The 11,966-nt window shown below is 37.3% G+C and overlaps 1 protein-coding gene and 1 long non-coding RNA gene across 4 annotated transcripts in view; one reads left to right on the top strand and one right to left on the bottom strand.

Annotated features, from left to right (window-relative positions):
- The window catches only part of SRFBP1 (serum response factor binding protein 1), a 94,121-nt gene extending 86,527 nt beyond the window's left edge, over positions 1-7,594 (bottom strand). For all 3 annotated transcript variants that reach the window (XM_060008962.1, XM_060008963.1, XM_060008960.1), the window contains exon 1: positions 7,478-7,594. In XM_060008962.1, the coding sequence (XP_059864945.1) occupies positions 7,478-7,513 (36 nt within the window). In that variant the 5' untranslated portion in view covers positions 7,514-7,594. The remainder of the gene's footprint in view (positions 1-7,477) is intronic.
- A 736-nt stretch (positions 7,595-8,330) lies between these two features.
- Positions 8,331-11,471, top strand: LOC132422129 (uncharacterized). Its single transcript, XR_009518813.1, has 3 exons — positions 8,331-8,455; positions 8,581-8,703; positions 11,220-11,471. It is a non-coding gene; the product is annotated as an uncharacterized lncRNA (long non-coding RNA).
- Positions 11,472-11,966: the final 495 nt, after the last annotated feature.

The following is an 11,966-nucleotide window of genomic DNA, read 5'->3' on the forward strand; positions in this document are numbered from 1 at the left end:
GGTAGCTTTCTTTTCTATATCCCTCACAATGAATCTATTATCAAGTCCTGATAATTTTATTTCCTAATTACCTCTCAAATTGTACCATTTTTCTTCTATCTTGACTTCTTGGCTCTCTTGGCTGAGTTACTGGCAACTGTTTTCTCAATATCCATTCCTGCCCTTCTCCAATCAGGTACCCACAACTCAATCAGAATACATTTTTTAACACTTAGATCCAATTGCTCTTAGAATGGCCACATGGGCCATCTTTTACTCCATCCTCACCATGCTTATAACTACCACCAAATCTTTACACCTGCTGTTTTCTCTGATAGGACTGCTTTCTCTCCATGTTAGCTTAACATCTTATCTTTCTGATTTTGGCCCAACTGTCATTTCTCAATAAAGTGTCTCCTGGCCTCCCTCAGGGGTCAAAAAGTGCTTCTAGAATTATCATGACACTTATTTTAAGTTTAATATTTTACTTTTAATCTGATTATGCTTAATGTGTCTTTCTCCCACTAGGTTATAAACTCCACGAAGGTCAAATATCTGGTTTTATTCAACATTGCATCTTAACACCCAGCATAGTAGATGGCATACAATAAGTGTGTTCAATAAATATTTGTTAAGCAAATGACCAGAAAGGGAGCAATACTCACTTGTTCATTCACTGTTTCAAAAGAGTAATATAATAACAGAATGTAGAGTAATCAGATTTCCACTAGATATGTTAACCTCTTTGAAATTTGTTTCAAAGTTAGATCTACTTAGGAAAAAAATCATACTTGCATAAACAAAAGCCATTTAGACAAGGTTTAAGTGGAAAAATGAATTGCTACATTTCATAAGCGGCATAATAGGGGGTTATGATACATTTTTTGAAAGTTAAGTCATTCATAAAATAAATAGCAAGTAATAAATTATGCATTAAAATATAGTAACAAATATTTCTAATTGCTGTAACCTGTAGGTGCATGACATGATTATATACTATTTGCTAACTGCTCTTAACCAAACTTGATTAATAAATTGCAGTGGGCAGAACTGGTCCTCAGTTACATTTCAATCTTGGGAAAGCTAGACTCCAATTTTAAAATTCCAATTTAAGAAGTACTATGTTTGTCATTACTGCATAAGGGAATTCTGAAAAGCAAAGGGAATGCTTCATGTATTTAGTTTCATGCCAATGCCAAAAAATGCTTTTCTAGCTTATTAACTTTTCCAGTATTTGTTAAGCTTAATATACTAAAAAAATAAGTATATTCACTTCATGTAAAAATGAAACTATTACTTTTATTTTCCTCACACTCCCTGCCCCAAACACCTAGCTTTCTCCAAGCATTTAAATTTATTTTTGTAAAACTGACAAACAGCTACCAGTAGCCTTTTAGTTAGGATTTAAAAGGTTGCCAATTCATTTGTTACCCAGGAATTATGAAGCTGGTTGACAGATAACCCAGATGTCAACAAATAGGCCTAAAACACTCAGTATTGCCAGAAGGCCAATGTACTGCTTAAGGGCAACATGCTTTGGTGAATTCTTCAACCAAAAGCAAATAGAACTGTCATTGTTAGAAATGTGAAAAGAGTATAATATTGTTCAGGAGGAAAAGAAGGAAAGAGAAATAAAGTAAGCAAGGACAAAACAGGCAGAATAATGAAATGTGCTGAAAGAGAAGAGACAAAATGAAAAAGAAGTGGAAGGGAAGAGTTTGAAGTCAAAAATAGAAGGACAAAACTCTGTAGCTCATCATTAGCAAGACTGATAAGTCCAAGCTGAGTGCTTCCAAGCTGCAAAAGAATGCATTTAATAATCTATAAGAGGACAAGAAAAAGAGGTAAGACACACACATCCACACCCACACAAAATACATGCACTGAAAATGAGGTGTCGCCTAAAACCTAGGCATAGAGATGCCCTCAGTTAACCTGGCGAAATCTGAACACAGTAATGCAACCTGGATCAACTCTTAGGTAGACAATACAAAAATACAATCATAAATAAATAAAAAGCTAATATACCTGACTGGGAAAAGAACATGTGAACATATGGGCAAGAATCAACTTAAAACACAGGAAAGGGAACCACAAAGAGCAAAAGCTGGCAGTGTCTGAATCAAGAAGATTCCAAAGAAAGGTTCCCCAGCTCAAAGACCTGGGAACTCCAATTTGTACTGGAATAACTCAATTATGGGGACAGATGTATCACAGCCCAACACTGAATCATGCACCTGAAACCCTTTTTGTGGCTCTGTACTTCAAGTAGCTCCTGTGGATCAGTAGACAGGAAAAGAATGTGTTTTACAATGTGAGCATTAGTAGCCACATTAGATATATTTCTCAATAAACTAGTTTTGTTATGTATATGGTCTCTTAAAAGTTTATGGTTGATATGAATTTGCTTTTGAGAGAATACTTTTTTGAGAATACTTTTGGAGTGACAACAATAGCAAGTTTCTGATCTACAGAGCTCAGAGCAAACTTTGGTTCACAGACAAAAGTAAACGTAAATGTTACCTTGAAATGAGTCGTAGTTGGCTATCTGCTAGCCAGTCAATTAGCCAACCTCTTTTGGTAATGTACTAACTTTGCTACACATATGAATTAACTTATAACAAAAACCCATGGTTATTAGAAAACAATTATTCTAAGAGCTAGTTGCTCTAGAGAAGCCTGCAGTGCTAAGAAAAATCTGAGTGTATCTCTGTTTCTTAGAATATATTAAAACTTCTGCTTATTCATTACCCACCTGTCAGACTGGCAAATACAAAACAATATGACAACACATTCTGTTTGTGAGATTGTGAGGAAACAGGCACTCTCATACATTGCTGGTAGGAATGCAAATTGGTATACTCCTTCTGGAGGAAACTCTGGCAACACCTAACAAAAATTCTACTTCTAGAAATCTGTCCAGAAGACATACCTCCAGCTATAGCAAAAGGCTATGCACAAGACTATTCAATGCAGCATTTTTACAAAATGTTGCATAAGAGATAAAATATTGCATATAAATAAAGCATAAGCAATGTACCATTTTAGATCAATGCAGGAAATCTGCATGTATTATGGATAAACACTGTTGGGTGAAAAAAATAACTTTTTGAATTATACATATGATACTGCATTTATCCAGTATGATACCACACATGCAAAGTGTAAAAATATACAACACAATACTATACACTGGGTATGAATATGAAAATTATAAAAATACATATGAGAAAACACACTGAATGAGTAATACTTCTAAGGTGGAAAAGAAGCTGGGTGGAATTAAACCTTACAATATGGCAAAATATTGACACTTGCTAAATACAGAAAACAGATTATAAGGACATTTGTTTTATCATTTTCCATATGTTTGAACTATTTCATAGTTAACAATATTAATTACAGGTTTATACAGAGGACTTCTAATTTGGCCATTTGGATGATAATTTACTACTGAATTATACTTTTTATTTCTGATGAGCAACAATTTTAAAATTCTAGAGTGCTTGGTGATTATCTACAACTTGAGCATATGCTGCCACCTAGCAAAACTTCCCAGAATTGTTTAACAACCAAACAGAAAATGGTTCTCTTCTGAAGGATGGACCCTAGTTTACTACTTCAGTAAAGAATTATTAAAAAGTATCACATATTTAATTATGAAACTGGAGTTTTGCAACTTCAGAAGCACGTACAAACACAATTCTTGACATTCTTATCTTTTACAAATAAGTAAAGGCAAATCATTTTGTTCTCTGGCATTTTAGTTTCTACCTTTACTATCTTGCAGGACATGGAAAGCAATTTTCTAATGAGCTTCTTAATAATTTGCTATCAAGAATAAAATAATGTCAGTTTCATACAGAAGCCTTTGGCCCTACTGTGGAATTAGAGTACCAGATTAGAATGTTTCACCTCCTAATTCTGATTTTATATATCACTGCTGCCTAAAGAAACAAATGACTGAAGGAAACCCAGCTCTAGTTTTCCAAATTCTTTACTCATTAAATGCTTACTGTTGTTTTCAATTGTGCATCCCTTCTCTGGTTCTAATGGAAAGGGAGAAAAAAGTCTTCATTTAGCAGATTTCTCCCCCTCATCTTAACATTAGGTGATTCAAGTTGAGTTAGCCATACTTTTACCTGCCCAGCAAGTATATGGTACTTATTATACACAAGGTACTATGTTAAACATTAGGGAAGCTGCTATAATAAATCAATTAAATATTCTCTCTTCAAAGTCCACATGAGTGCTTGTGAAGATAAAATATGCAATAAATAATCATAAGATAAAGTAAAAAGTAATACTTTATTTTTAAAAAGAAGTAAAGGTAGAATTTTACATTATTTCAGAAGAATACATGTATTTTAAGAACCTAGAGCCAGGAAGTGTGTTATAAATGTCAGCCTTTAGCCCTGGAAAATTATTTAAAAAAACAGAATTAGAGCTGAAGACATTGAAAGTTAGCATAATATAATAGTTGTGTCTGCAAGCTGGCTTTTATCTTCACAAAAGACATTTTGGGAAATTAAATATACTGTAAATTAGCTGGCCACATAACTTTTTAAAAGAAAAGACTATAATTAAAAATTATGGACAAAGGATTCCAATCAAATTAATCACAGATATGAGTACCAATATTCCAAAGATAATACCAGAGATTTACAAATTTTTGCAAATGTGATAAAACCTATGAAATATTTCGCCCTCCCCCAGAGACAGGCTAAATACAACAAATTACACATAATTTCAGGCAGTTATACGATCCCTGAAATTCATTCCTGAATCTCAGTTAAGGAGACCTAATTTAAGTTATTAAGGATCATAAAAATGATGCCTCAAGTTTCTCATTTAACAGACAGGCACTGAGGATATGATGGTGAGCGAAAATTTAGTCAGGTTGAGGGCATAAGAAATCTCTCTCACATTCACATGCCCCACACATTAAGCAATTCTTACACATGCTAAAAAGAAATAAATAGTGCTACAAAAGCTTACAAAAGGAGTAAATGAAAGTCAAGAAGCATTTCCCTGAGAAAGTGACTAAGTAGAAGTATAAAATGTACTGAGAGGAAAAGGAGCTGTGGGTAAAAGGAACAGCAAGTGCAAAAGATCTGGAGAAGGCTATGCTAGATAGTGGAGGAAAGCCAGTGTGGCTGAAGTACACAGCCTGAGGGCGGTGAGGGTAGTGGTATAACAGTGGAGACTGGCTTTGTGTAGATTGGTCTTGACCAAAAGCAACAGGAAGCCACCAAATCAGTTCTAAGCAAGGAAACACATGATTAGATTTGTTTTGAAGAGAGCACTCCAGCTATACTAGAGAGATGAGATGAGAAAACAAGTCAAAGTAGCTGGGAGGCTAGGAAAGTAGTTCTGCTGGGAGATATAACTTGGACTAAGATGGGGTGATGATGGAAAAGTAATGGAAAGATAGAAAGATAACAGTGAATTTAAACTCTTTTTCATATATATTTCTTCCATGAAGAAGTTTTAATTCATTTCTTTTACCAATTTTCTATGAGATGACTTTTCTTAAGTTCCATGAGCTATTTTACAGTAATACATTAGCCATTTATCTGTCATATTTGCTGGATTTTTTTTCTAATTGGTTGTCCCGTTTTTCCCCCTTTGTTTTTCAATTTTTATGTAAACAACTGTTTTTCCCTTAGTAGTGTTTCTCCCATTAATTTTAAATTATAACACTTTTCTTCCACCATCTCCACTTTCTTCTATCCTTTTTTTTCTACCTTCATATTAGAACATGTAAGGTTTACTTCAGTGTGGGATGTACAAACTTCCTAATTGGATAAGTTCATTCAATCATCCAGCAAACAGTTACAGACCACATATGTTGCAGGTGACAGACATACACACCAAAAGAGAGAAACAGGTAAACAAGTGTTTTCAGAGTAGAAAGCATCCTGGTTGCATAAAGAATAGACACCTAGCCCAGACTGCGGTGAATTAGTGAAGACTTCCTAAAGGCCAAATTTTAACTGTTTTGAAGAGGCCTGGAAACTAAGTGGAAAAAGAAAGAGCCTTAAGTGAAGAGTGGGGTAAATGACTGTCACCACTCCTTTCACAGTAATTTCGAAATTGAACAGGAAGTTCACTAGTATTTCCAGTGAATTTCCAAGGACATCACTCCGATTAAGATCTTTTATACCTCCTAGGGAATCTAATGGAAAAATAAACCACCAAATGCTTTCTGTAACTAGCACAAGCTTAACATATGTTTATCAATATAAACACCTTCAAGAGTTCTCCTCTTCGGTATACCCTGTTCTCCACTGTCAAGCGAAACCCAGACTTACTAACCTGGTAATAAGGCAATAATACATTTCAGCTTTATTTCCTACTTTATCCCAAAAGTTCTCATCAGTAGAGAGTTATCTACTACTATACAATCCAAGGGGATTCCCACTCCCATTCTTTCCTCACTTATACTGGTCCCTCTGGTTAGAACACCTTCTTTCTCCATCATTGAATTCCTGAATGCAATCCTGTGTAGGACCCTTAAAGACCAAGAACAAGTATACTCATTTCATCTTGCCCTCTTTGGAAACTTTTCTGCACTACGTAACTTTTTTCTGTGAGCATCCTGTATCATTGATGAACGGTGCTTAACCTTTCCTACCTCAGAACAGGTTGCTTACAGAACTGTGTAATATGAACAGTGGCTTGCTCACAGCAAACTCATATATCCACTGAATAAAAATGGCGAATAATTTCCTTTGCTGTAGTTGTGAGGTCCTCATTTGATTCCCGCTTTTCCAGCTTACTTTAAGTCTTTGATGACTATGACTTCCTTGAATAGAAGCAGAAACTAGAAAGGAGAAAATGACAGAAATGGTAACCTGGTGACATGTAATGGTGGAGGTGATGAGGGCAAACGTCTGATGAGACTGGATTTAAGAGAAAAGGAGAGATGAAAACTTGTGGACAGCAAGTGTTTTGCTGTAAATGGAAGCACAGAAATAGGACAGTAGCGGAAAGAAGAAATGAGGTACTGAGCGAGCGTACATCCTTATAAATGATATGGTCTCATTCAAGATGAACAATTTCTTAGGAAAAGCTACAGCTCTCAATCTCTCCCTTTCATTTTCTGCAGTCAACAAAAGGCAGGAAATATATACTGAGAGTTTACTGTCAGGCACTGTGCAAACACTACATACTCCAGTTAATTTAATTCTCACTCCAGCCTTGTTGGGAAAGGTACTATCATGAGCTTCGTTTTACAGATGGACACTGAATAAAGAGATTAAATGATCTTCCCAAAGTACCACAAATAAAAACTCATGAGGACTGAGGGCCAGAGACACTTCACCTAGAAACCAGGGGGTAGGCGGGTGGGGGTGGGGAGTTACGGTTGTCAGTCTCTGAGTTCCGGAAAACTCACCTGACTCCCGCCTCGCCCAGGCCCCTCAAAATGACGCAGCAAAGCTGTTCTGAGGGCCCTAAAGGTCAGTCCCACAGGTTTCTAGACCCCGGTGCTCACCTCATTATTGAGGTTCAAAGTCCCCGGCTGGTCCATGGTAGCTCTAAGAAGTTCCCCGGCTGCCCGCACGTGAACTGCATCGGCCGGAACGCGGGTGCGTTGCCACGCCCCTCCAACGGCGGCCTCGTTGGCCCAAAATTCATCCGCCGACTGCTTCAGCCGAAGCGCGAGTAAAAGGTACACCGACTCTGAGGTGAAGGACGGAAGTGACGAATAACAACTTCCTGCGTGGGGTGCTCCCCGTCTGATTTGCGCGTTCCTACGGAAACTAGGTAGGGGCCGGTGGCAAAGAGGGCGCTCCAGAAGCCGTTGCCTTGTTTAGAAGTTTTTCAAGATGCTAATTTTCTTATATTCGTTCGCAGAGTGGGTCCAGCTGTGTAAGGACCTTGTTTTTCGTGTCTCAATGGGAGTGAAAGCCTTTATGAAATGATCACTTGAGCGACCAGTTTTGCTCCGAATTTTTATCTAGCGTTTGTGAAGATTTTTGCGCTTCTAACAAACACATCTGTTAGATTCAGCTTTTTTACCGGCCTCACTTAATAGCTCAAGCATGGACATATTTTTCTGCACACTGTAAGAAGATATAATGAGCTTATAAAACAGAACCAGGATGCACATTTCATGCTGCCTGTGAGATTGGCTGTTTTGAAGTATTAGGCTGCGTGTAGAGGACACATGAGGGACTGAGTCAGAGTTAAATAACATATTAATAGTTAACACCTGGTAGTATAGAGCTTTAAAATGGGTCAAGTGCTGGGACAAACACTTTGCGTGAATTATCTCCAAAATAGTCAAATCCAATGAGATAGGAAATATTATTCTTATTTTACAGGTTTGGAAACTAACTTTCGAGGGGCCAAGTGTCTTGTCAAGAGTTGCCCAGCTGGAGCCGACCACTGCTACAGGATTCCAGGGCTGGTTACATAATCTAAGGGGCCCAGTGCAAAATGAAAATGCAGGACCCCCCCCATTCAAAAAGTAGGAAAAAGTTTCTTCTTTTCTTCCGTGGTGTCTTTTGACCTGTCATGTGCTTTCTATTTGGTATTTAGTGTGATGCTCCCTCAAGCACAGGGATGCCATGGGGCTAGTGCACATCTTCACAGGTGCCTGGGACCCATGCTTGAGGACTCAGGGAGGAGTGCCTGTACTGGACCAAGATGGCAGTAGTTGCTGGGCAGAGACAGGGAAGTAGGAAGCCAGAGAACCCAAATGGAAGTATGTAGCAGGTAAGACCACACTTGACCTGAGACTAAGCCGTTGACATATGTTTCATTGTCCCACTGGATTTCACTTACAAAACTCAAATTCACAGATAAACTTATTAAGTATTTCAAGACTGTGTGGAAAGTAAATTTAAGCCAGGCCCACTTCTGAGCTTCTGTCCAGGAAGACAGTCCTGTGCAGGGCCAATGCTCTTGACTCCTGATTCTGTACTCAATTTACAATAACTCAGTCTTGTGTTTGGATTGGTATTATTCAGTGTGTGATTTGGGCAGAATTGGATTAATGCGTGACTTCCTGTTTGACTAGCGTTGCATAAAGGTAGTTTTTGCATTCATAAATCATACGCTGAATTTTAATTGTCTCCTTATTCAGCTACTTCTCCTCATTAAAACTGATCTCCTGGAGTGCAGGGGTTTTTCACCCCAGGTGGCTAGTAGGCACTTCATACATAAATACTCAGGAAAGATTGTTTTAAAGATAAATGTAGAGCTTTATGGAAAATGTGTCTTCTAATTTAGGAGAAACGTGTTAGTATGATTCCATAATGCTTCAAAAAATGTATTAATATGAAGTTTGTCTATAGCTCTTAAAGTCTCTGTAATGTTTTCTCTTCACCACTCCTCTTGTTCTCCAACATCTCCTTTCTCTAGCCAGCACAGTCTCTTCAGGCTCAGCATTTGTTTTCTACTTTTTCTTAGCAGAAGCTCTCTCCTTTGCTTATGATGCTCCCTCTGCCAGATCAGCTTTCTCAAGTGCTACTTTTCAAGACAGGTTCACATTCTATACATCCTTTTTTAAGAATGGTCTTCATAGCCCCCAACAGAAGTTAATTTTTCTCATCAGCAGTTCATTCTTATATTATTTACAATATTCTGCTTTAATTTGAAATTTCTTATGTACTGTCTACTCTTTTACATGATAAGCTCTCAGCAACTTTAGATATTCATTTTTAAAGTGACTCGTAGTTTTTCATTGTACCTGATATATCACTTAAATATCAATCCATCTCTGTCTTTTGATGTTACAACCTCAAAAATCATTTTGATTCTTTACAGGGATAATTCTACTAACTAATCTGCTTTCATTAAGCTATACACGTGTCCTCTAGGAATAATAATGCATTTGTGTTCATCAGGCTACAAGTTTCTCTAGAAAGCAACACCTGCCCCTTTTATTCCTGAAGGGCTGGTCCTGGATCATTTAAATGCTGTCAGAGATATGAAACAACAAAACTACTATCATTAAAAGCAACTGGTATAAGATCTTTTTCCTCTTTATTGCAGTGTTACATTTAGTGGAAGTAAGGATTCGCAAGCATATACAATAGGGACTCAAGTTTTCCAAATTCAAACTTCTTAAGACTTTCTCAAATCCCACTGTACTTGTCTACTCAGGCTACAACAAAATACCACAGAATGGGTGGCTTAAACAACAGAAATTTATTTTCATACAGTTCTGGAGGCCAGAAGTCCAAGATCAAGGTGCTATCATGGTTGTTTCTCCTGAGAGTTCTCTTCCTGGCTTGCAGAAACAGCCTTCTTGCTGTGTCCTCACATGGCCTTTCCAATGTGCATAGCCGGAAGAGCCTTCTCTGATGTCTTTCCCTCTTCTTATAAGGATGCCAATCCTATTGTATTAGGGCTCCACCCTTATGACCTTGTTTCACCTTAATTGACTCCCTAAAGACTTTATCTCCAAACCTCATTATATTGGGGATTAGAGTTTCAATATATGGAGACACAATTCAGTCTATAACACCCACGTTCTTTGAAAAAAGGAAATTACCTCAAAAGTGATATTCTAACATGCCTGATGACTGACTAACATGCCTGATGACTGACATTTCTATCATTTTGCACTTTCAAAAATTATAATCACACATTTCTAGATTACAACTAAACTCATGGATGGTTAGCATTCAGAATAGAATTGAGGAATAGACCCATGCATATATGGACAACTGATTTTCAACAAAGTTGTAAAGATAATTCAGTGGAGGAAAGGTAGCCTTTTCAAAAATTGTACTGAAACAATTGGACACTCATATAAAAAATTAACTAACTTTGACCCACATCTCACACCAAATACAAAACAAAAAGCTTAAAATGTATTATACACCTAAATGTAAAGCACAAAACTGTAAAACTTCTAGAATAAAAGATAGGACAAAGACGTTGTGACCTAGGGTTAGGCAAAGATTTCTTGGATATCAGAACAAATGCAGAATCCATATAAAAATGCACTGATAAACTGGACTGAATCAACATTAAAACTTCTCTTCAAAATGCACTGTTAAGATAGTAAAAAGATAAGCTCTACATGTAGAAGAAAATTTTGCAACTAACATATTTTATAAAGGACTTTTATCTAGAATATGTAAAGAACTCTCCAAACTCAATAAGGATAAAAAGAACCCAATAAAATAAGTGGCCAAAAGATCCAGACAGAAAATACACTTTAAAAGATATGTGGGACTTCCCTGGTGGTGCAATGGTTAAGAATCTGCCTGCCAATGCAGGGGACAAGGGTTCGAGCTCTGGTCCAGGAAGATCCCACATACCGTGGAGCAACTAAGTCCGTGCACCACAACTACTGAGCCTGCACTCTAGAGCCTGTGAGCCACAACTACGGAGCCTGCATGCCACAACTACTGAAACCCGCATACCTAGAGCCTGTGCTCCACAACAAGAGGAGCCACTGCAATGAGAAGCCCGTGTACCACAACAAAGAGTAGCCCCTGCTCACCGCAACTAGAGATACCCTGCATGCAGCAATGAAGACCCAATGCAGCCAAATATAAATAAATAAATAAATTGTTTAAAATGGCTAAAATGGTATATTAAAAAAAAGATATGTAGATAGCAAATAAGCACATGAAAGTATGTTCAACATCATCAGGGAAAAGCAAGTTAAAACCACAATATGATACAATTACACACCTAATAGAATAGTTAAAAAGTGATCATAACAAGTGCTAGTGACGATGTGGAACAACTGGAACTCTCAAGCATCATTTGTGGGAATATAGAATGGTAGGATCACCTGGTAACTGAGCCCACTGCAGCAGCATTCACAGTATCCAAGACATGGAAGCAATCTAAATGATCATCTGTGGATGACTGGATAAAGAAAATGTGTTATACACAAACAATAGATTGTTATTCAACTTTTAAAAAGAAGGAAATTCTGCCATTTGTAACTACATGAATGAACCTGAAGGACGTTATGTTAAGTGAAATAAGCCAGACACAGACAGACAAATACT

The sequence above is a fragment of the Delphinus delphis genome, chromosome 3 (assembly GCF_949987515.2).
Source record: "Delphinus delphis chromosome 3, mDelDel1.2, whole genome shotgun sequence".
NCBI lineage: Eukaryota > Metazoa > Chordata > Mammalia > Artiodactyla > Delphinidae > Delphinus > Delphinus delphis.